This window comes from Anolis carolinensis, chromosome 4 (genome assembly GCF_035594765.1).
Source record: "Anolis carolinensis isolate JA03-04 chromosome 4, rAnoCar3.1.pri, whole genome shotgun sequence".
NCBI classification, from domain to species: domain Eukaryota; kingdom Metazoa; phylum Chordata; class Lepidosauria; order Squamata; family Dactyloidae; genus Anolis; species Anolis carolinensis.
The window spans coordinates 190,180,924-190,206,254 of NC_085844.1; the positions used below are offsets into that span (position 1 = coordinate 190,180,924).

At 39.4% G+C, this 25,331-nt stretch overlaps 1 protein-coding gene across 2 annotated transcripts in view; it reads right to left on the reverse strand.

Moving 5' to 3' along the window:
- Positions 1 to 23,810, reverse strand: part of cacna1s (calcium voltage-gated channel subunit alpha1 S) — a 91,451-nt gene extending 67,641 nt beyond the window's left edge. For both annotated transcript variants that reach the window (XM_008109796.3, XM_062978421.1), the window contains exons 1-7: positions 23,463 to 23,810; positions 15,618 to 15,723; positions 8,519 to 8,658; positions 6,166 to 6,296; positions 4,714 to 4,866; positions 3,506 to 3,711; positions 2,665 to 2,768 (exon numbers count right to left, since the gene is read on the reverse strand). In XM_008109796.3, coding sequence (XP_008108003.1) covers positions 2,665 to 2,768; positions 3,506 to 3,711; positions 4,714 to 4,866; positions 6,166 to 6,296; positions 8,519 to 8,658; positions 15,618 to 15,723; positions 23,463 to 23,626 — 1,004 coding nt within the window. In that variant the 5' untranslated portion in view covers positions 23,627 to 23,810. The remainder of the gene's footprint in view (positions 1 to 2,664; positions 2,769 to 3,505; positions 3,712 to 4,713; positions 4,867 to 6,165; positions 6,297 to 8,518; positions 8,659 to 15,617; positions 15,724 to 23,462) is intronic.
- Positions 23,811 to 25,331: the final 1,521 nt, after the last annotated feature.

Here is a 25,331-nt window from a genome sequence, read left to right on the forward strand (position 1 = left end):
GAAGCCTTCTGTCAACAGCTGACCAAACAGGCACAAAGAAGAGATATAGTAGTCATGGGCGATTTCAATTATCCCGATATCTGCTGGAAAACAAACTCAGCCAAGAGTACAAAGTCCAACAAATTCCTCACTTGCCTTGCAGATAATTTTATGGTCCAGAAGGTAGAAGAGGCAACAAGGGGATCAGCAACTCTTGATCTAATCTTAACAAATGTGGAAGACCTGATCAATACAGTTGAAGTGGTTGGATCCTTAGGGGCAAGTGACCATGTGCTCCTGCAGTTTGCAATACAAAGGAATGCTGAAACTAAGACAAGTCAAACACGCATTCTGGACTTTAAGAGAGCTGACTTCCAAAAAATGAAGGAATTACTGAGCGGCATTCCATGGACGCCGATATTAAAAAACAAGGGAGTTAAGGATGGATGGGAGTTTTTCAAAAGTGAAATACTCAAGGCGCAAATACAAACAGTGCCAACAAAGAAGAAAAATAAGACAAGTGCAAAGAAGCCAGAATGGATGTCCAAAGAACTTCTAACTGAGCTAAAGCTCAAAAGTGACATGCACAAGAAGTGGAAAAGGGGAGAAATCACCAAAGAAGAATTCAAACGTATAGCCAACACCTGTAGGGAAAAGGTTCGCAAGGCTAAAGCGCAAAATGAGCTCAGGCTTGCCAGGGACATAAAAAACAACAAAAAAGGCTTTTTTGCTTACGTTGGTAGAAAAAGGAAGAAAAAGGAGGCGATAGGGCCATTGCAAGGAGAAGATGGGGTGATGGCGACAGGGGACAGGGAAAAGGCAGAACTACTTAATGCCTTCTTTGCCTCGGTCTTCTCAGAAAAAGAAAGCCATCTTCAACCTCAGCAACACGGAATGGACGAAGGATTGGGGGAAATCCAACCCCAAATAGGGAAACAAGTTGTCCAGGAACACTTGGGCTCTCTAAACGAATTCAAGTCCCCAGGGCCAGATCAGCTACACCCAAGAGTACTGAAGGAACTAGCGGAAGTTATTTCAGAACCACTGGCAATTATCTTCGAGAGTTCTTGGAGAACGGGAGAAGTCCCAGCAGATTGGAGGAGGGCGAATGTGGTCCCTATCTTCAAGAAGGGAAAAAAGAACGACCCAAACAATTACCGTCCGGTCAGCCTCACATCAATACCAGGCAAAATTCTGGAAAAGATCATTAAGGAAGTGGTCTGCGAACACTTAGAAACAAATGCGGTCATTGCTAATAGTCAACACGGATTTACCAAAAACAAGTCATGCCAGACTAATCTGATCTCTTTTTTCGATAGAGTTACGAGTTGGGTCGATACAGGGAATGCTGTGGATGTAGCGTACCTGGATTTCAGCAAGGCCTTCGACAAAGTCCCCCACGACCTTCTGGCAAACAAACTAGTAAAATGTGGGCTAGACAAAACGACGGTTAGGTGGATCTGTAATTGGCTAAGCGAACGAACCCAAAGGGTGCTCACCAATGCGTCGTCTTCATCATGGAAAGAAGTGTCAAGTGGAGTGCCGCAGGGCTCCGTCCTGGGCCCGGTTCTGTTCAACATCTTTATTAACGACTTAGACGAAGGGTTAGAAGGCACGATCATCAAGTTTGCAGACGACACAAAACTGGGAGGGATAGCTAACACTCCAGAAGACAGGAGCAGAATTCAAAACGATATTGACAGACTAGAGAGATGGGCCGAAACTAACAAAATGAAGTTCAACAGGGACAAATGCAAGATACTTCACTTCGGCAGAAAAAATGGAAATCAAAGATACAGAATGGGGGACGCCTGGCTTGACAGCAGTGTGTGCGAAAAAGACCTTGGAGTCCTCGTGGACAACAAGTTAAACATGAGCCAACAATGTGATGCGGCTGCTAAAAAAGCCAATGGGATTCTGGCCTGCATCAATAGGGGAATAGCGTCTAGATCCAGGGAAGTTATGCTCCCCCTCTATTCTGCCTTGGTCAGACCACACCTGGAATACTGTGTCCAATTTTGGGCACCACAGTTGAAGGGAGATGTTGACAAGCTGGAAAGCGTCCAGAGGAGGGCGACTAAAATGATTAAGGGTCTGGAGAACAAGCCCTATGAGGAGCGGCTTAAAGAGCTGGGCATGTTTAGCCTGCAGAAGAGAAGGCTGAGAGGAGACATGATAGCCATGTACAAATACGTGAAGGGAAGTCATAGGGAAGAGGGAGCAAGCTTGTTTTCTGCTGCCCTGCAGACTAGGACACGGAACAATGGCTTCAAACTACAGGAAAGGAGATTCCACCTGAACATCAGGAAGAACTTCCTCACTGTGAGAGCTGTTCGACAGTGGAACTCTCTCCCCGGGGCCGTGGTGGAGGCTCCTTCCTTGGAGGCTTTTAAGCAGAGGCTGGATGGCCATCTGTCGGGGGTGCTTTGAATGCGATTTCCTGCTTCTTAGCAGGGGGTTGGACTAGATGGCCCATGTGGTCTCTTCCAACTCTACTATTCTATGATTCTATGATCTATGATTCTATATCAGTTCAGGAAATGTTTCCTTTACTTTATTTCATAATATAAAAAATCACCCAGAACCAAAGGACTGGATAAGGTTAAGTCACATTTAAGATATACTCCTACTTCCATGAGAACATACAAAAGGTAAATAACATCTCACATGCTCAGATGAGCTTACCCACTCAGCACGCCCAGGATCAGGTTAAGGATAAAAAATGACCCAAGTAAGATGAGGCTAACAAAGTAGATCCAGGGCCACTCATTGCCAATGGCATCATTTACCTAAGGGAGAACAGAAATGAGACAATAATAATCATGAGATTTTTTGTATTCATGGCGCACTGTGAAATTTCCAATTCAAAAAAGAAAGTATAGGGCCTGGTGAGCCAACAAGACAACACTGAGGACAGACAATCTTTATCCATCAAACTGCATAAATTCTATAAAACTGAGAAATCTGGAGGGTAACTGCTAATCGGGTTTACACTTCCATCAATATTTTGTGATGGATTGATCTGAATGAATCATTCCTAGTTTGAATCACTGCTGACTTCAAGATGCTTATACAAAGGAGTTTTTGTGTGTGTCAGGAGTGGCTTGAGAAACTCCAAGTTGCTTCTGGTGTGAGAGAATTGGCTGTTTGCAAGGACATTGTCAGGGGACAGCCAGATGTTTGATGTTTTACCATCCTTGAGAGAGGCTTTTCTCATGTCCCCACATGGAGCTGGAGCTGACAAAGGGAGCTCATCCATTGGATTCGAACCAGCAACCTTCAGGTCAGCAACCCAATCTTCAAGTCAGCAGTCCTGCCGGCACAAGGGGGTTCCTCTTATACAGAGTGCGGCTCCATGACTTATCAGGATCTTGGAAATGGAGCCCTTGTCTTATATCCCCTGGTTGTGTACGTCTTCCTTCACTAGTGGGATGTTCTTTCTGTTAAATGGTTTACTCACAGGAACCACAGAGTTATACTGTAGCAAGTGACACTGTTTTACAATGACATTTCATGTGTAGCCTACCCAGTAGAGGACTTGAGTCCACCCCTCCATGGAAATACATTGGAAAACAGTCAGCATAGAAAACCCAATGTTATCGAAGTGGGTGATGCCATTGTTGGGTCCTGGCCACTTGCCCCTGCACTCAGAACCGGGGATAGTACATTGGCGCCCATGGCCTGCGCTTGTACACGGAGCCGGTTTGACACCTTCCACAGTAGCCAAGATGTCTGAGGAAGGAAAGAAAGAGTCACTTGTAAGACTTTAAAGGAAGGTTAATGCATATTTCTATCTATCTGATTTTATTTATATGTCACCTTTTTCCCAAAATAGGATCCAAAGCAGCTCACAAACAAAATTAGTTAAAAGAATACAATTGTAAAAATAATTTTAAAAAAGTAAAATACAAAAGTTAAAAACATAAAAACAGAGCACATATCCCATTTTCTTCCCTGAGAATGACTACATTTCAAAAGCCTGATTGAGTAGAAACATATTTGCCTTCTCATGTCCCCAACAAGTAAGCCTGTGATGGTGATAGGATTGAAAGAAAGCCTCCCTTGTAGAGTTTAGGTCCCTGCTACACTGCCATATAATCCAGATCATCAAAACAGATAATCCACATTATCTGCTTTGAACTGGATTATCTGAGTCTACACTGCCATATAATCCAGTTCAAAACAGATAATCTGGATTTTATACAGCTATGTAGAAGGAACCTTAGAGTTCTGGCAGGCTGTACAGAGAGATACAATCTTTCAGATAGTCTGGACCTAAACCATATAGAGTTCTATAGGCCATGATCAGCACTTTGAATTGTTTCCAGAAATGAAACAGTGGTCAGTGTTGCTTTTTTAAACAAGCAGCTATAGCAGGCATGGGCAAACTTAGGCCCTCCGTTTTTAGACTTCAACTCCCACAAGACCTACCGGCTGTCAGGAATTGTGGGAGTTGAAGTCCAAAACTTCGAGAGGTTTGCCCATGCCTGAGTTTTAGGGTACCTATAACTGGCTCCAATCAGCATCTAGATAACCTAACATGTAATCCAACCTCCAGTTCTAAGTAAAGCAGAATTTCAGAAAATTCAGTGCCTTGTCCCAATTCCTATGTACACAAGAACATCAGATGTTGATACTCTGCTTTGTTGTCATTCCTCAAAGTATCTGGGGCATCTATTGCCTCAAACGTCTTTTGCATCTTTGTTGTTTTGGCCAAATCATAGGCCCACCTACCTGTCCCATTGTAATAGCAGGTCTTGTGCATCTTGCCCTTGAAAAGCTCCTGCCCCATGATGGCATAGATAATGATCATAAAGACAACCAGCACAGCAATGTGAAACAGGGGCAGCATGGCTTTGACTAAGGAGTTCAGTACCACTTGCAGACCTAGAATAGAGAGCAAGAGAGCAAATTATTTACATCATCGTTATTCTTCACACCTAAATTCCAAACATCACACACTACCGTATAAGCCCAACTCCAATTTAATCTTTATTGCCCTACATCTCACAAGTCATAGCAACAAACAAAAATTACTTGAGGGAGGAAACGCTGTGCTATTTTACCCATTTTAAAGCATAATATTCTTATATTTGCCCCACCCCCATGTTGTTGATCCTGATATGTACAAATGTTATCCTTGAATACTACAATTAGGATGGTTCATGTTATTTCTCCATTCGTTGAATAGTGAAGAAAGCTGATAGGAAAACAACTCATTTGAAATGTGCTGCAGAAGAAGTGCTCTATGGATATTGGTGGGCTGCTGCAAAAAGAAGAATATGGGCCCTAGAGCAAATCAAGTCTGAACTTTCCCTAGAACTAAGATAACTGAATTATGATTGTTGTACTTTGGACATGTCATGAAACACAGGAGTCACTTCAAAATACAATAACACATGGGTAAGTAAAAGGCAGGAAGGAAAAAGGAAGACAACATTCCAGTTGGATCAGCTCAATCAAGGAAGCCACAGCCCTGAGCCTATAAGACCTTGGCAGGGCTGTTGATGGTAGGGTGACTTGGGGGGTCTCTCATTCATAGGGTGGCCACAGGTTGAAGCCACATCATGGCAAATAACAACAAAAACATTGCCTCCACTTCCACTTCTGCTGTTCTTTATAAGGACCATTTGTTGTGATTTCAGCAGCAGTGTTCCAGTTTTTTAATGGGTTGTTTTGCTGCAGTGTTAGAAGGGCAAATGTTCCTCCTCTCTGAATGTTCTTTTAGTTACAGAGTTACAGTGCAAAAGTGCCATTTCATTGATGTACTGATGCATTATATATGAAGAGAGCAGAAGGGAACAAATTGTTCTGATATGTCTCAGAATGAAAAAGAAACCTACTTAATGGCCAGAATCAAATGTTGCAGCTACTGGCAGGATTTCACAGAAAATAGTCTGGAGCAACAGTAACATTATTTGGATAGTGAAATGAAAACTTCAGCAGTGAATACCATAACCTCCCATCATATCAGCCCTCTCTAGAGGAACTCATTGTGTATTGTAACTATGGTATCTGCTTATTCATCACCATCTTCCCCAGCTTATTATAAGAACATAATCTATTTCTATTTTTTATTTCTCCTACAATCTGTGCATGAAAAGGATTATAAAAATTGTGTCCAAACATCCCATTCTAGCCTTCCACATGCATCCAATCATCAAACTTCAAGAAGGTTTTACTCACTTGGTATTCCCGATATCAGGCGCAGGGGCCGCAGGACTCGAAAGGCTCTTAAAGCTTTGACATCAAAGCCTTGTCCACTAAGCAGCGCATTTTCCATTACATGGATTCTCTCCAGGATGACTGTAATGACTCTATAAGGAGATGATGAGGTAAAAAAGACAGGTACGAACAACATAGACATGCAAGATGCAACTAGAGAATGAAAAATAAGATGGGTAGAATAGATATTTTCTCCTTGTATCTTAAGAGAGAGGTGAAGGTGGGTTCCTATGTTTCTGTTGGGATGAATGCGCATTTTGTAGTCACTTTATGGTCTTTGTGAGTGTGAATAGCTGCCTTCAAATTGCCGGTCGACTTATGCCAGCCCAATGACATGTATAGGGTTTTCTTAGGCAAGGAATACTCAGAAGTGGTTTTGCCAATTCCTTTCTCTGAAATATATCTTACAGAAACTGGTGTTCATTGATATCTCTGAGCCAAATACTAACCAGACCTGACCCCACGTAGGTTTCATAATAAGGTAGGCCACATACTAACTAACTATCGTGAATTGTTTTCAGATTAATTTTCAATTTGTCAAAAAATTGTATCCTTTATATCTACATTTCTCTTCTTGTTCTGATCGACTCATTTCCTCATGTTCTCTGTTTATTGACTTTCTCTATTTTTTCACTCAGATAGTGAGACAGTGCATATTTGTGCTTCATATACAACCAGTTATTTCTCCTCTCCTTAAACTGCTAACATTTAGATATACTTTAATTTAATTATAATTTATATAATTAGTATCCATGATGATAACTTTGACTAAAAAGCTTTTAAAACTATTTTTTAAAGAAAATTTTCGAAATGTAATTTAAATTTTCAAAACCCTATTTTGATTATGAAAGAAAAATGCACATACTTAATTTTTATCAGTCCTATTCTTCCACACTGCCCTTTATCCCAGGATCTGATCCCAGAATATCTGCTTTAAACTGGAATATATGAGTCCCCACTGCCAGATAATCTGGTTAAACAGATAACCTGGGATCAGATCCTAGGATATAAAGACAGTGAACAAGGACCCTAAGTCATTTTATTACATCTTATCCACTCTATGTGCTAGCATAGCAAAAATAGTCAATTTTACACAGATAAGATGCTGTAGATTTTACAGTGTAAAATAACAATTTGTGGCATGGCACGTGCCTCCATGTTGAGTGATTTAATGTGTCCTCTCCATGCGACAATGAAATAGGATGACATTCATCAACATTATTGTTAATGTTGCCACTAGCAATTCTGTTTCAGTTGATGCAGCAAATGCTGACTTCTTGCCAGCTTCTCCACAGTACAGGTATGTGAAATATGACAGGGAATATCCATGACATTTATTTATTTACTTACTTACTACATTACTACAGTATATATACATAATGAGAGCCAATATCATCATAGCAGTTTGAATGTCAGGTTAGGAATTTGGGAGACCAGGTTTTGAATTCTTGACTGAAACCCACAGGGTGATCTTAGATTTGGCACATCAGTCTCAGAAAAATATAATGGCAAACCCAATCTGAATAAATCTTACAAAAAAAACCCCATTATGATAGAGTTGCCTTACAGTTTCCATAAGCTGGAAATTATTTTAAGTCAGTCAAAAACGACATTTATGGCATAACATGGAATACATATGTCAAGTGGGATTGCTGGTTCACACAAATGTTTCTTTAGGACACTTCTGAGCATGCAGAGAAAATAACTCAAATTTAAAATTGTACATTAAATATGTATACTGTTTGCTGTAAACAGAAGTGAAGACACATCTCCTCAACATTCAGGAATATTACAGGCTGCAGCTTCTAGGCGCATATGGTTTCCAAAACCTATTTTCGCCACATTTTATGACAGAGTTACAAACATAGTTACAAAAAAAATGTTTAATGTGCAATACTCTATGTGTCTAATCAAGAGGTAGATGACTATAAGGATATATTCCTAGGTATACAGGATTGTGGCTTCTATGTTGTTTTTGTGGCCTTCAACAACTTATGGTCAATTTATGGTGACTCTAAGCTGACTCTGTTGCAGGGTTTTCTTGGCATGAGTTGTTCAGGAGAGGTTTGTCATTGCTTTCCTCTGAGGCTAGGTGAGAACGACTTTCCTAAAGTCACCCAGTAGGTTTCATGGCTGAGTGGGGATTCTAACCCTGGTCTCCAGAGACCTAGTCCAACACTCAAACCACTAAACCACACTGGCTCCTTGCTTCCATGTATATGAACACAATTTCTTCCAAAAAATAGATTTTTTTCCTGGCAGTCCCTGAACCATTTTTTTACACACAAAGCTAAATAAAATAGAGTGACTTTACCCTAGAAAGACTATGGTAAAATCCAACACATTCCAGCCACTTCGGAGGTAGGCATCTGCATGGAATAGAAATCCATAGGCAATGATCTTCATCGCTGCCTCAATGGCAAATACTATAAGAAAGAAGTATTCTAATTTTTCCTGCAGGACACCCAAAAGGAGAGGGAAAAGGTGTGAAAATGTTAGTAATATGGATAAAAGTATGAATTATGAATATACTTCTAGGCATGCACATGTGTGTATGCATGCACACATTACTAACTGATTTATATCCTGCCCTATATCACAAGATCTCAGACAGCATACAAGTAAAATAAATCTAAAACAATTAAAAATTTAAACAGTAAGAAATAATTTAAGGACTCTAAAATTACATAAAATGGGATGGGGGTTTTGTACCAAGTACCCTTGTAGATTTGAAGGAAATCATTGGTTTCTAATGGCTTTGATCTTAAAAAAAAGTCTTATATGCCAGGATGAAGGCAATGACCATTCCAATCAGGCCTCCAAGAGGCAATCCACAATAGGAATGTTAAAGTAGAAAAGGCTCTCTCTCATACACTCATGTGGTACATTGCTCCCATGATTGGAAAACAGAGCAAGGATCCTCCAGGAAACCTCAATAATAATAATAATAATAATAATAATAATAATAATAATAATAATAATAATAATAATAATAACAACAACAACAACGCTTTATTTGCATTCTGCCCTATTTCCCCAAGGATACTCAAGGCAGATTTCAACAGACAAAAATATAAAGGCAAACATTCAATGTTTTGAAACTAAAAAAGGTTGGTGCACCACATTGGAGCCTAAACCCCAGGGATGCATAAGTGCTGTGCCGGCGTCAGCAGTACTGTTTTCACTATACATTCATTGAACAGTAGTGCAATCCCAAGGTAAGGATAGCTTATAGGCAGATATATTTAGGGAAAGGTGCTCCTCCATGTATCAAAGTCTGACACCATTTGGGATTTAGATGTCATTACCAGGGAGAGTGCAGCTCTATTTAGGGCAAGTCACTTAGCCAGTTCCATAAACCACCAACCCACTGAACCTCCTTCTCATTTGGGGTCCAGCTTCAGTTTACTGGCCCTCATCCAGCCTTTTGTAGCAATGAGTATTGGTATGGCACCTACACAGCCCCAGCTGATTCCAACAACAAGGAAATGTAGAGCTGACTGCCATCAGCTTGTGATAGCACCAGCCATCTTTATTGCCTCAGTCAGATTAGTATTGATAATAAACAGCACAGGGGATCAGAATAAGATGTGTGGTATTTCATAGCTTAATAGTTATCAGTCTGAACATAATTCCTCCAATTTCATTTTTGAACTGGTCCCATGAACATCAGCAGTATCAGCTCAACACAATGCTTCCTGCTCCCATCCAAGATAGCCCATGGTTAGATATGTAAGCAGGAGGATAAAAAAAATTCAGGTTATTTCAGTCCCACACCCTGGCTTGAAATCAACCTGAAATTGCTTTGCCACACTTATGCTCAAGTAGCTTCCCCAAAAAGGGAGTATCAGCAATGGAGCAATTGTTCTCAGATAGGTCTGTGCCTATCTGAGGTCCTCTTTAGGACCTGTGTAGTGCAACCGTTCTAAGTAACAGGCACACACTCCTAACATAGGGGGATGCCCATTACTACTAGGTGTTATCAGTCAAAATGGGCCTAGGAAAAGTTTTATGTGTGGTGGCCACAACAACTGAAAACGATCCTAAAAAACAGGCCAGATGGGACATGTTTACTTTTTAAATAAATAAGCTAAATTAAGCTTCGAGGAGTAGATTCATTAAATCAGTTGAGTTAATACTTGTGTAAATGCCATTGATCCATTTGGTCTACTGTAATTACAGCTGACAAAAGGATTTTGGGCCTGGTTTGGAAATGTTGTTCAGAAAATTAAGATCATATACATAGCTCTTTTAATAAGTACTTTTAATCTTTTGGGGATTTAACAAATCCAACCTTTTTAATTTTGTGGGAACTTCAAGGTTACCCACTACTTTCTATTGTTTTCTTTGTGCCATGTGCACAAAGTGTTCTGTCTAGATAAAACCCAGAAAGTTATACAATTGAAAGACATCACTGCCCAGATGTTATCTGTGTGTAGCAGAATTAGAACTGTTAATGGGACATTATTTGAATTTAGCTTCAAACACTTCTCCCATCTCTGAATCATTTCTCTTGTACAATGTTGTTCTTGTTTTCTATATAGGCAAATGAAATTCCCATCTAGGCTTAACCATGAAAAAAGAATGCAGACATAATATCAATCCTTTCATTTACAATTAACTTTTTTTTTAATCAGCAGAAGCACTGTTATAAATTACTTTTTAAAATAGTAATTCTCAGAATTCCTCAGGCAGCATTGTAGCGGCCAGAATGTTATGGGTGCTGTTGTTGGAAAAAGTGTTTTTTTAAAGCTCTTTTCAAATCACCTGGTTGTTTCATGTCAACTGAACAGTGATTTCATTTAGGAGCTGTCCAAGGTGCTGTCCAAGGGGGTTAAGGTTCATTATCTTGGGTAACTCACTTACAATCTCATCACATTTACTTTTGGAAGCATCCTACAATGCTTCCACTCTGGCTGGAGGACGAATAGGCCCACCGCCCATCACACAACATAAGGGAGACCCCTCCTCCAACTGGAAGGAAAGTGTCGTACAAAGCTTCCCTCTCAACATGGGAGGTTTCCCATGTTGTACTGGCTCGAATGGAGCCAGCACACTTCTGTGGTGCCTGGGCAACTCTTCCCCATGTGATGGAGGAAGGGTTGCTGCAAGGGAGCAGCGTGCGGGGTGACGGATTTTCCCCAGCTGCCCCTCATTTTGGCAGTGAAGCAGGAGACTGCCTGGCTAATATGATAAGGTCCTTAAAGTTTAGGCTAAAACTCAGAGCACATTCATCTTCTGTTACATTAAAGCTGTGATCCACTGCCCATTCACTTCATCTGGTTTGACCCTTTGAAGCAGGACTTCTGGTGCTTTACTTAAGCATAGCTGTTTATATTTTATTGAACTGTGACTAATGTTCTCTCTGATTTGTTGGAAACAAACCCAATTCAAAATGTTTTTAAAATTAAAAATAGCACTTTAATGTATTATTTAAGGTTCAGAAGATGCTAAGCAGATTATGCAAACATTTCCAAATCCTTCTCTGTAGCCACGCTGAAGGAAGAGACAGGAGAGGGATGCAAGCAAGCCCAAATTCTAGTGAGACTAATTAATGTCAATCTAAATTATGGTTCAGTTGTGACATCTGAATGCAACCAGATAATTCTGTTTAGCTAATGCAGGTCATACGAAATGATTCAGTGGGAAAAATAAGAGTACAATTATACAAGTACACAGAGAATAACACAACTACATATTTACAACATGCTTGTAGAGTGTGAAAATCTAGTCAGCAATTGCACCATGATTATGGCTTAAATTAAATTAAAGCTGAATAGGAGAAACTTTCCATATTCAATCTAGAAAACGAGGTATTTTGTTATGATTAGCAGATATTAAATACAACTACACAGGGCATTAGCTTTGAACCTGTTAAACAGACTACCTAGATTCTTATTCTAAGATAGAGGTTATCAAACTTTGGTCAGTGAACTCTATTCAGGGCATCTTCAGAAGATTTTCACAATTGTCAGGAACACTTCAGTGATCTGTTTTGACCAGAGCTGGATTATCAAACAATCCAACAAGGCCCTGACCATTGATTTTTATAATTCAATGTTGATGCAATAATAATAATAATAATAATAATAATAATAATAATAATAATAATAATATCTTGGACATGCTTAAAATTTTATATAATGTGATTTTATTTTGTAATGGTATCTGTTTTATATGAATTGTTCTTTTGTAGATTGTTTTATATGAATTGTCATTTTTACATTGTTTTTAGGCATTGAACTTTTTGCCTATTTATTTTAAGCCGCTTTGAGTCCCCTCGGGAAGAAAGGTGGGGTAAAAGTGATGTAAATAAATAAATAAATAAATAATTTGTTTTTAACCCATCCTCTCTCCCCCTGGGGATTCAAGGTGGCTTCTAAAGTAAAAATGGCTAACATTCAATGCCAGTGCAATAACATCATAAACAATTAAACAAACCATTAAAAGTAAACAGATTGTGTTTACAATTGGCTAAAACATGTGAATCAATATCCCTCTAATGATTGATGACTAAAGGACATTTTCAGTGGGCTTCCTGTGGTTCATGGTGATGATAATATGATGCTTGGCTTAACAATGATGATAGCATTGAAAAATGTGTAAACATTACAATATGTGTGTGTATGTACATACAGTATATGCATATATGCTCACAGATTGATAACGAAGACAATTGTGTATTTATACAAAGAAATTATCTTCAGCATAAACCAGGGGGTCCCTATTGCCTTTTGAGCAAAGTGATTCTCCATCAGCACTTTTTCTAACTAGAGTGCATCTCAGGCCCCTTCTACACTGCCATATAAAATCCAGATTATCTGCTTTGAATGGGATTATATGGCAGTGTAGACTCATATAATCCAGTTCAAAGCAGATAATATAGATTATCTGCTTTGATAATCTGGACTATATGGCTGTGTAGAAGGGGCCTATGTCAGTACTTTGAAGTATGAGAGACATAATCTAATAAGCATCTAGCGAGGGAAAAGAAAATTTTATAAGCACCACCGAGGGTCTGCTTTTTGAAAAAAGAGGACACTGACTGGACTTAATACTAATCCATCCTCAGCCACTTAGTGCCACATCTGACTTGACTTTCAGCATGGCTGGCCACCTTTGGCATACACATCTTGGAATAGTCACTGTGGTTGTACTTTTCTCTCTCCACCCTATCCACCAAGTTCACATCCGAGACTGCTCTTGCCTGCTTCTCATTCACAGCTGCAACTGTCCATCACCCTTAACTCCCTGCAAAATGCCGAGTGCCTCTACTCCACCAAGCTTTGCATGTTTCAATAGGAAGCTGTTTGAGGTTACCAATGTTTATCTTTATTTCAGTTACATGGAACAGAGACGGCACTTACTGTTTTTAAGTAATCCTTTAGTGACTGTTTTTGAAAAGCTTTGGCGGATAAGAATATGATTTGACTACAACTCGGGGGGAAAGCTCCAGAGGTGGAACTTGTGGGTTTTATTAAGGACTTCTTCCCATCTTTTCCTTCATACTAGTGGTTTCTTTCACTGGCATTCCTTTCTCCCATTTGGGATGGCTATCTAATAACTAGAACCACTAAATGCCATCTAATGCAAGGCTCATATTTCTACAGACAACATTCCCAGGTCTTAATGTGGCTCTCCTCTCTGAGTTGCAGTGATGACAGTCAACATGCATCCTGGACAGGTCGTCTATGCCTTTAATAGTTTGCACACATGGGAAAGATTAAGAGACACAGCTGTGATGTTCAATGGAGCTGAACCTGACTTCTTGAGAAAGCCATCTCATAGTGGACATTCTCTCTACTGAAATATCATTCTTCCTATCCCTGTCCCATGGTGTCACACCTGTATGTGTGACATTATTTGGGATTCTACTTTATTCTTCCACTTTGCTTCTTTTTCTCTCCTTCATGTTTGCGTTATCCGCTTGATTAGTGTTCCCATTATAGAATTTAAAATGTAAGTTCAGAATATAAAAGGTGGAGCTTGCTATGTATCAAGTTTCTCTTTCAGTACTATCTCTAACTATATGAAGAATTCAGCATTCACAAAATCTGTATGAATGAAAGAAAGTATCAGGTTTTCTACTATATGTTGCTGTGAGCCCCTTTTTCACATTTCTAATGTAAGGAAAACACATTTATCAGTTACAAAAATGATGGCCTTTTCTATTTTGCCACCCTGACTTTGGACTATCCTCCCACAGGATGCATATTTAAACATTGCTCATTTTAACAGTGCTATAGACCACTTGAAATGTTTCAAAATGCACCTAGAGATTTTTTTTTGTCTTTCACCAGCCCTTGTTTTAATTATGCTGTCAATTTAAGTGGAAAGACTTATAAAACTGTGCTTCCTTCATCTGTGGGAGACAGTTGACTTGCTTGTTGAGGGCAAGCACACAATGCAGTTGGATTGGCTGAAGTAAAATCCAGCTGTTTCACATTCCAAGCCTCATTGCATTATATATTGCTGATATGCAGCTGAACCAACACTAAATGTTTATGCTTTTATACCTATATTGTTGTCTCAGTGTCAATACTGCTGAAAGAAACCCTCCAGTAAAACACAAAATTAGGTGGGTCAAAAAGATTTTGTAAAATCTTCTTTGTCAGAGACTTTGTTAACTGAAGTGTGTCTGTAATGTTTAATGGTGTGCAATAATTGAGGTCTATCTGTTCACAATAATTAACTCAATATATGTTTCACAACTTATTATACTACTATTATAATAGTTGTTATTAAGTAACATCTAAAGCAGGCATGGGTTATCTTGGGCCCCTCCAGGTGTTTTGAATTTCAACTCCCACAATTCCTAACAGCCGGTAGGCTGTTAGGAATTGTGAGAGTTGAAGTCCAAAACACCTGGAGGGCCCAAGTTTGCCCATGCCTGATCTAAAGGGCCAGAAGTTTCAAATGTCTGCATTAGGGACTAGGTCTAGTCTTTGCAATGTTTCTTTGAGAATTTTCCAACAATTATGATACTGCAATATTATGTAATGTTAGAATGTTAGTAAATACAGTAGAGTCTCACTAATCCAAGCTAAACGGGCCGGCAGAAGCTTGGATAAGCGAATATCTTGGATTATAAGGACTGATCAAGGAAAAGCCTACAAAACATCAAATTAGGTTATGATTTTACAAATTAAGCACCAAAACTTCATGTTATACAACAAATTTGACAGAAAAAGTAGTTCAATATGCAGTAATTTTATGTTGTAATTGCTGTATTTATGAATTTAGCACCAAAATATCACGATATATTGGAAACATTGACTACAAAAATGGCTTGGATTATCCAGAGGCTTGGATAAGCGAGGCTTGGATTAGTGAGACTCTACTGTATAACCATTTGTTGGAGATGAGGAAGCTAATATGATAAACAAGCCAGGAGAAAAAGAGGAATTTCTTACCAGTCTTGTATTCATTTTGTTTGTATCATCATGAGGCATGGGCAGGTAGATAGCCAGTGCTACACAGTTGGCAATGATGGTTAGCAGGATAATGGTCTCAAAGGGTCTGACAGTGCTCATTAAAGAAAAGCTTACCGTATCACAATATTTTTGTCAACAGCCTGAGAATGGTTAAAAATCATTAACAAATGTTACTGAATCAGGATTGTGGAACTGGGACCTGCAAACTGGTTTGACACCAGATTCTATGGTAATAATAATAATAATAATAATAATAATAATAATAATAATAATAATACAATAATAAAAATAATAATAACAACCTTATTTTTGTATCCTGCCTCCATCTCCCTGAAGGAACTCAGGGCAACTCACACAGGGAAGCCCAATGACATAGTTAAAATGTAACATATTAAAATTCAAATAACAGCATCATAAAACAATATAAAATAAACAGCAATATTTATTTATTAATTTATTAATTTATTTATTTATTACAACATTTATATCCCACCCTTCTCACCCAAGAGGGGACTCAGGGTGGCTTACAATAAACAAAACACACATATAAAAATTATACAATACACTATAAAACAAATTAAAATTATTAACTTACATCAACATTCATAAAAAAATATTCTGAAATACAAATTGACATGTTCAAGTTCAAAAGACTGGGTCTGTCAATTGAATTCTGGAGTACATAATAATAATTGGCGCTGCTGATTCTTATTCGAAAGCCTGGCCCCATAATATAACACAGTATAAAATAGCCATCAACAACAACCAGTGACCTAAAATAGTAAACGGTTCCTGGACTCAGTGGGCGAGGTAGTAAGAATCAGTTGTGAGAGCAGGGCTGATGGATAAAAGTGCAAATGTCAGATGGGAAAAATTAGGGATAGAAGGCAATATAAGCAGAGCACTATAATCCTGGGTAGGAAACAGTAGTAGAATGCAAGGACTACAATTTGGATCACAGCTGGGGCCAAGGTTTTCTGGGGAATCGTCTAATCAAAAGCACATTGGGACATCCATGTTTTTAGCTCTTTGCAGAAGATGGACAAGGTAGGTGCCAGCCTGATCTCCCTGGGGAGAGTTCTATAGCTGGGGGGGGGGGGGCACAGAGAAGGCCCTCTCTCTCGTCCCCACCAGTCGTGCTTGTGATGGAGGTGGGAGTGAGAGGAGAGCCTCCCCTGAAGATCTTAAAGATTGTGCAGGTTTGTAGGAGAAGATGTGATTGCGAAGATAGGCAGGTCCCAAACCGCTCAGGGCTTTAAAGGTGATAACCTGCATCTTGAATTGGGACCGGAAACTTATTGGCAGCCAGTGGAGCTGTTTGAACAGGGGGGTTGACCGCTACCTATAATCACCTTCCTGAACTCAAACTGGTTCCAGACATGGCATTCAGATAGCACAATCTTTCATCACAAACTGATTCCAAGATGGATTATACTGTTAGTGCAGAAGCACCCATAGTCTAAGAATTCCTCACACAAAACCCTGCTATAGCTTCTGTGTCAGTCAACCTAGGATTTGCCATGTTGATGTGATAGCCACATGCAACAACCATTCTATCATTGGTAGAGAGTAGAGGGGATTAGAGAAGTATCTGGATATGTTCTCATAGCCAGATGTAGACTGAAAACATTTTCCACCAAGATCCACCAGGTTTGTCTGGAGGTCTTGGCAGATAATACGGTTCTGCATCTGGCCATGGGAATATCCTGGCCTGATCCCCTTCACATTATAACAGAATGAGCTTTGGGGATATCTATCACAGTGACACAGTGAGTTGGATACGGCTGGTCATTGAAGAGGGAGGGAGGAAGAGTATTTTGAATAAAAGAACTCTATTATTTGCTACTTAATCTCTAAAAGTACACATCATTTATTCTCATCATGCTCACTAAGTTCCTCTTACGCCTGAAAAGTGTGGGTTTGCAATGCAATAGTAAAATAACAGGAAGGCAAAAATCGGGAAATGTACTTTCTCTGCTCTGTCAAAGCAAAAATGTACTTTCTTTGTTCTTCTACCTGAGCTTTTCTGGATGCAAGGCAGTTTACAACATACCCAGAGAGCTGGGGGCATGCAAGGTTGTTTGTGATGTATACTAATGTAATTTGATGCAAAGATCTCTCTCTCACACACACACATACATGTTTCTGTTCCTTGTTTGTTATGAGAGATCACTTGACCTTCTCAATGATTAATGTAATTTATCTCCCTCTCACACATCAAAGGGCATTAAGAACACTTGCACTGAAACAGTTCTTAACTTTTCTCCAGTTTTAAGGCCAACCCATATATGCCACATGAAAAGCATAAAAGGTGCTTCAGGCTTATTTTGAAAATGTCATGTCATACCTAATAGCTGAACTGGAACAACAAACACTGCTTGATCTATGCTTTTGGGAGGACAATACCTACCATATTTATAAGATAATAGAATTTGTCAAGCAAATTTTCACCTTTATTAGTACCATGCCTATTTGTATATAATTTGACTTCATGTATACATTGTGGGAAGGTTTTGGAGGCAAAAGTATGAATTTTGATGTGACCCATGAATAAATCAAGGACCATCCTGGACTTAGTTCAATCTGGATGAACATAAAATGAGTATTTGATCCCCTACTCTCCCTGCTCTCTTCTGAGAAGAAGTGCCAAAGAACTGCCACTGCCTAGGCATTCAGAAAGGCCAGAAACAGAATAAAGAGTGTCAGTGTTTCTTTTAGGTCTTCCTGGGACAGATTAAGCTAGGGGTCTCCAAAGAAAGGCCCACGGGCCGGATGCAGCCATCCAAGGTCATTTGCCCGGCCCGGCCCTAAACTTTAGGCTCAGGGTTGCCCTAAGTCTGAAACTACTTGAAGGCACACAACAACAATCATCCTAATTAACTTGACTATCTCACCAGTCAAAAGCAGACCCACACTTCCCATTGGAATGTTGGTAAATTTATGTTGGTTCAAATCGTTCATTTCAAATATTATATTGTTATTTTGTGGGGGGTTTTTTGCACTACAGATAAGATGTGTGCATAGAAATTTGTTCATTTTTTTTCATACTAGACCACCACTCCCTCCCCAAAATCTGAGGGACCATGAACCAGCCCTCATCTTAAAAAGTTTGAGGATCCCTGGATTAAGCCCTTGCCTTTCACCACTTCATTCAGAGAAGGAATGGTTTATTTATGTATATAAGAGTCCAGGTACAGTACCCATAGATAAGTTGATCTATAAACTACAGTGTGAAAAAGTATTAACAGTTAAGATTGGAAGGGGCAGAGATAGTTTGTGGAGACACTGACAGTGTTTGAATTCAACTGTTTATAGACTCAAAGTTTGAAGAAACCAGTAGAGCCATCCAGCCCAAATCTCTGGCATGTAGGAATGCAATTTAGATTGGTTCCTGCTGACTAACTCATTGCTTGGACCATTACTTATCAGAACAAAGCAAATTGACAGATAATGAAGTGGAGCTTGTCACAATTGACCCTTTGGATAAGTTTTGGTGAAGCTCCTACAAAAGTGTTTCTTTTGATACTTTAAAATTGTATTTTTTCCATCCATTCAGTCCTTTATTTCTAAATACTTTGTCACCACCATCAACCCCAAACCTGGAACTCAAAGAGGCTTACAAATCAGAGAGAATTACACTAAAAACAACATGGTTTAATAGACCAAAAGCTGGGCTTAAAATAGCATTGAATTAACAACAATATTAAAACCATTTAAAGTGGAGGTCTCAAACTTGTGGCCTCCAACTTGCAGAAGCCCTAGCCAGTCTATACAATGACCAGAAGTTCTGGGAGCTGAAGTCCAAAACACCTAGTGTTTGATAATCATTCTGTACTTTAAGGCACACAAAAACAACAGTAATAAACCTTGATTTGAATTGTGCAGTCAGTGGAACTGTTTCAACAAGGGACTTGTGTGCTCCTTGCAGTCAGTCTAGTTAGCAGTCTGGCTACAGTGCTCTGGAGCAGTTGAACTTTTCTAAACACAGGTCAACACAGTAATTCAAAAAGGATGTAACTACAGCATGTATCACTCCGATCAAGTAAGACATTTCAAGGAACAGGCTTGGTTGGTGCTAATTTTTACTGTTTAGAGCTGAATCCAGAAGACCATCAAACAAACAACCTGCATTTTCAAGAAGAGTGTAACCCCATCCACCAGAGGTTGATTCCCTGATCTGCCTTTCAGCTGACATGGAGCACTACTGCCTTGACTAGATTAAATTTCAACTTGTTCCATCTAATCCAATTAAACACTACCTACAGACTCCCCATGTAGAAGTGAAAATCTTCCTTGGAGACACACTGAAAGGAGGGATAGAATTGTTGCACCAAATTCCTGATATCTAGACAACCTCTCTCAGGGGTTTCCTGCACATCTTAAATGCCATGTGGCAAAAACAAAACACAAGCCAATAACCAACTTGGAATACAAAGTCAAACAGTTGTCTGGGAATGGGGGCATCCCAAAATATTAGTCTGCCTAATAATAAAGGCAAGTGATGGATTTCCTTCAATCCTTATTCTTCAATTTGTAAGGCAGCAGGCAGGCAGTAAGCCTTTCTATTTTAATGAATCTGTCAAATGGAAAAGCGGCAACTCTGATAATTTCCTATTACTTTAACAACTCTAGCTCATCAAAGCATATATTTAACTTCAGCATTAACTGGAGAAACTTATCCTATGTTAAGAATTTCATCACACAATGGAAATTCAGTGTCCTAGGGCATTTCTGCTCCGGTTGACCCACAGAGCCCCATGCCATCCATCACACGACATAGCCTTACTTCTGGCAGAGCTCCATGGGTCAACTGGGGTGGCAGCATTGTAGGACACTGCACCATCAACATGGGAGCCTGCATTTGGAACAACAGGGCTAACGCGAGGGGAAGCCACACAGTGACACTTCTCCACGTGTGATGGGGAAGCTTCAGCTGGCCATGAGGTTTTGCCCTGCTGCTCCACTGATTCACCATGGAGGCTGGCAAATCAGAACTCAGTGTGATGAGGTCTTAAGACACATGTAACCAACCACAGCAACAACAAAAATCAATACATTGATGATGTAATTATCAAGAATTTATGTTTTCCCATTTAGGAGTCATTCATTTATGTACTGGGATCAACATACAATAAATTATTTCCAGCTAAATTTTGAGATTCATTTAGAGCCAGTGACACGGTACCTATCCAACAGATAAAGATAGCAAGTCAGTTCTAATATTAGGAACCAAACAGAGTGAATCAGTTTCCAATATATGAAGGGGAAAAGGTCCTATAGCCATCTCAGGAGACACTAAGTTAGGAAATGCAATGAAGCAAAGCAACTCATGATGATCTTCAAGTGAAAGCCAAGGACAGCTGTATTCACAGGAGAAAATATTTTTTCTCTCTATTTTACTTGTGAATAGATGCAGACACATAGGAGACACATCCATTGAGATGTTCCAGGCAACATAAAAGACCTTCATGCACTGTTCACACCTCCTAAAATCACCATCTCTTTGCAACAGCCTCCAGTGTTCCATTATCTTCAACATACTTCATAGTTCTGCTACTACTATCAGAAATAGTATTAGCTCAGTTATATTCATAATTTATTTTATACATCAATATTATTAACCCAATGCTAAATACTGAGTGTGAGGTCATGGCAGAGGTAAAAGTTTTAGCCTTGAATTCCCTGGATCAGAGTGGTGTCTTTTATTACTACTTTTTTTTACTAGTTATATTCTAAGGATGAGAATCTAATTTCTCTCCCCCATAAATTCAAGAGTGTTTTTTTCCCTCTAACAAGTCAGATTTCCTGCTGCTAGCTTTGATGGGCTTAAAATTGGGGCTTGGAAATACCTTTGTCAAAAGTATTCTATTACTTACTACAATCCTTAAAAAGTGACCTGTTCCTGCTACTTATGATGATGATAGGGAACGTTTACTCATCACATTACTCATTCTGCTTTTTATATTTACATTAATGTGCTGTTTTGAAGGTAAAAACTTGTAGTGTTTTGGCACTTGAAGATGTCTGGTCAAAGTGCCTCTTAAATGCCATTAACAGTACTTTTTAATAACATGCTGCTACATGTACATGTAGCTTTGCTTTTACTTGTTATGTTGTTTTTAAACTTTGATTTGTAATGGTTACACACTCAGTGTGTAACAAAATTAACAGACAGCAATGATACTTTGTATCAGTTGTTTCCAAATTCTGCCTAAAATCAATGTGTTCAGAGAGTAATCTTTAATCTCCAACTGAAAGATGGCATCACCTGTAATTTGTTTTGTTGTTCAAATTATAAATGAGCTTAAAGACACAAACCTTCTTACTACTGTACACAGTCCTAACACAATAGTTTTATACTAAACTAATTGGGAAAAGAGACCCCGGTGGTGCAGCGGATTAAACCACGGAGCTGCTGAACTTGCAGACCAAAAGGTAGGCGGTTTGAATCTGGAGAGCAGGGTGAGCTCCTGCTGTTAGCCCCAGCTTCTGCCAATCTAGTAGTTCGAAAACATGCAAATATGAGTAGATCAATAGGTACTGCTTTGGCTGAAAGGTAACAGCATTCCATGCAGTCAGGCCGGCCACATGACCTTGGAGGCATCTATGGACAACGCTAGCTCTTCAGCTTAGAAATGAAGATGAGCACCAACCCCCAGAATCGGACACGACTAGACAATGTCAATGGAAAACCTTTACCTTTACTAATTGGGAAAAGAATAACATTTCATTTTCCATCTTTTAACCAATATTAAATAACAACTGGATTTATATTTTATTCTATGACTCATACAGGAATGATCAGTTTCTTGACTCCAGTTATGATCTTTTTTACACCACTAACTTTAGCATAGAATCATTAGGCTCAGAGACACATAAAGAAGAACACCTAATCCAAAGCTCTGTCCTTCTTCTCCCATTATCAGCCCAGAAGTACTTCCAAGATTTCAAAAATAGCTCTTTGGAGCAATTTATTCATTTTGCCCAAGTTATAGTAAGTCACAAATAGAAAGCAAGAGAAAAAAACAACCACATAGGAGACACGTTTGCTCATTTCCAAAAATTGCTCCTCTAAAAAATCTGATTACTCCAGCAAGCAAGACAAGCTCCATGCTATCAAGGAAGGTTTGTTGTAATTTTTTTTAGAAATCCACACCAAATTGATAGCTGATTTTGAGTTTGTGAAGATTATATCCTGACATCAAATAAAGCAATATGTTGACTCTTAAGCAAAATTACTCCTCAGAACTACCACAGAGGAAAATGCATTGGCCTTTGTATCTAATGTTATTTTACTCCTCAAAAATGTGTAATGGGTTGGGAGGAGTTGTATCTATATTCAATGCACTTCATTTGAGAAACCAGATGAAATAACCTGTACACATTCATTCTGTACTCATATCCCTTTTGGAATCTATGACATATCCTTTTGAACCATAATGGATTCTACAATTGTACATTTCCAAGTGTTTCTTAATCTTTGAATGGCCACAGAAGACTATAACTCCTGTTCCAGTAATTTCCAAATCACACTCACATCCACCTACCAATTCAGTCTGGGTCAACACAGTCCTTTTCTCTTGAATTCTCTCCCCCCCCCCCTCCGCCCCCATCTCAATGCTTCACCTAGCAGAGATAAATGCCAAAATCCAGTGGCTTTCTATCATTTCTAGAGAAGAGAAAATCATATTCAGGGCTTATCTTTCACAAGAGAGATTCATTGATAACAAATATTCACCAGCCCTTTGCCTTTTGTTTCAGCTGGTGCCCATAGCACCTATACATCAGCCTAGAGCTGGCCCCATAGTTTCCCCCAAAGGATACTTCCATTCCACAATAGCGATGCAGGCCTTGCGCACTGGGTTCTGGAGAGTGAGGCAGAAGAGAGCTCGGGGAGGCCTGGGAGGAAGTTCCAGGGCTGCTTTCTTAGCTTTTTCCTTTTGTTGCTTTTTCTTCAAGCTGTCATCTTGGGCCAAAGTGGTCTCCATGATCACTCCCCTTCAGTTGCTTCCTCCAGACAGAGTTGTCTTGTCCCTTCTTCGGCTCTCCTTTGTCCTACAAGCAGCCCCCCACCCTTCCCCACACAAGGGCGGCTGAAGCCCCCTCTGGGTCACTTTCCTGCTGAGCCAAACTTATCAAGGCAGTGTGGGATGTGGGGCTGGGAATGACATTCCCACAGACACAAATACACCCAGCGCAGAGTTTATAATTAGCCCCCAGCCTGGCTCCCAGGGCTGTCAGATTTCCTGAGACAGCAAAAGGAACAGCTGTTCCTTCTTCGTTCTCAATCCATGGCCATTTTTGAGCTACCAATCCAGGTCAGGGGAAAGGATGTGGGTGGGGAGGTGGGCTTCACATATCAGAGCTTAGAAAAGAAACGTTTTAATTCACTTTGATTCATGTTTGACAGATTTATCAAGGAGTAGCTGCTGCCTGTATTATCAGGATCGAAGCCACTTCAACATTAGCAGTGTATGGATTACATACTTTGATGGTTTTGAAACTGGCAGGATTTCACAGTAATGGAGATTTTATATGTGTGTGTGTGTGTGTGTGTATATACACACACACACACATACACAAACACACATGCACACACATATATACAATATTTCTTCAATTCTAAGACACTATCAATTGTACGAAGCACACTAATTCCAGTACCAACAAAACAAAAAATATTTAAATATATCAAAAAGCACCTGTGTCCAATACAGTATGTTGAAGGTACACCACAGTGGAGAAGATTGGAAGTCACATTTTTCTTTTTCTTACTATCCCACTTCCCTTTCCCAGATCCCTAGTAAATATGTTTTTTTCTTCTTCTTTTATTGTTCACTTGCTGTAGTATTCCCCTATTTTAGCCCCACTCCCCCCATGCCCCTCTTTTTAAATTGTAGATAATAGAATCCTGAGTTCCTAATTAATAAAAATATATTTTACAAAGACAGTATGTTGAAATACTATGAATTGTATATATTATGATTCTCACTTTGATTTATATTCTTTTTATTATGATATGTTTGTATATGTATGGAAATGTATTCAGTAGTAGCCAGCAACAAAATACAACAAAACCCAAAAAATCCACAAAACAGTGGAATCTTTAATGGTGTAACTAAAAAGCACATGATGCAAGCTTTCAAATCTTCACTGGCTTCTTTGTCAGGTAAACATATTAAATATCATATAGGAGAAAAAAAAGCGATGATACCAGAGCCATAGGGCATTTTGGATGATGTGGTGTTCTATTGCATGGCCAACATGACTACCTCTGAATATGTTTCCTGGATTTGAAGTTATCAAATCTAGCTGCAACAAGGTAAACTTTAATAAGAGGAAGCTAATGGATTGGGACTTTGAATTATATATGCAGCAGGATTGTTGAGAATCGAGTGACTTGTTGATAGTCTCTCCTTCATAAATTCACCATAAATTGAAATCAGATTGAAGGCAGTTAACAACAAATAGATAAAATGGGAACTGCAATTGACAAGTTTAACCTATTTGTTGCTAACTTTGATTTTCCCTCCCTGAGCTTGCAGAAGTGGTCTCTGGCGTGGTGCTGGCCTCCCAGCGCCTGGTGGTGCTGGGGGACTTCAACATTCACGTGGAGGCCCCTTTAACTGGTGCAGCTCAGGACTTCATGGCTGCCATGACAACCATGGGACTGTTCCAGGTCATCTCTGGACC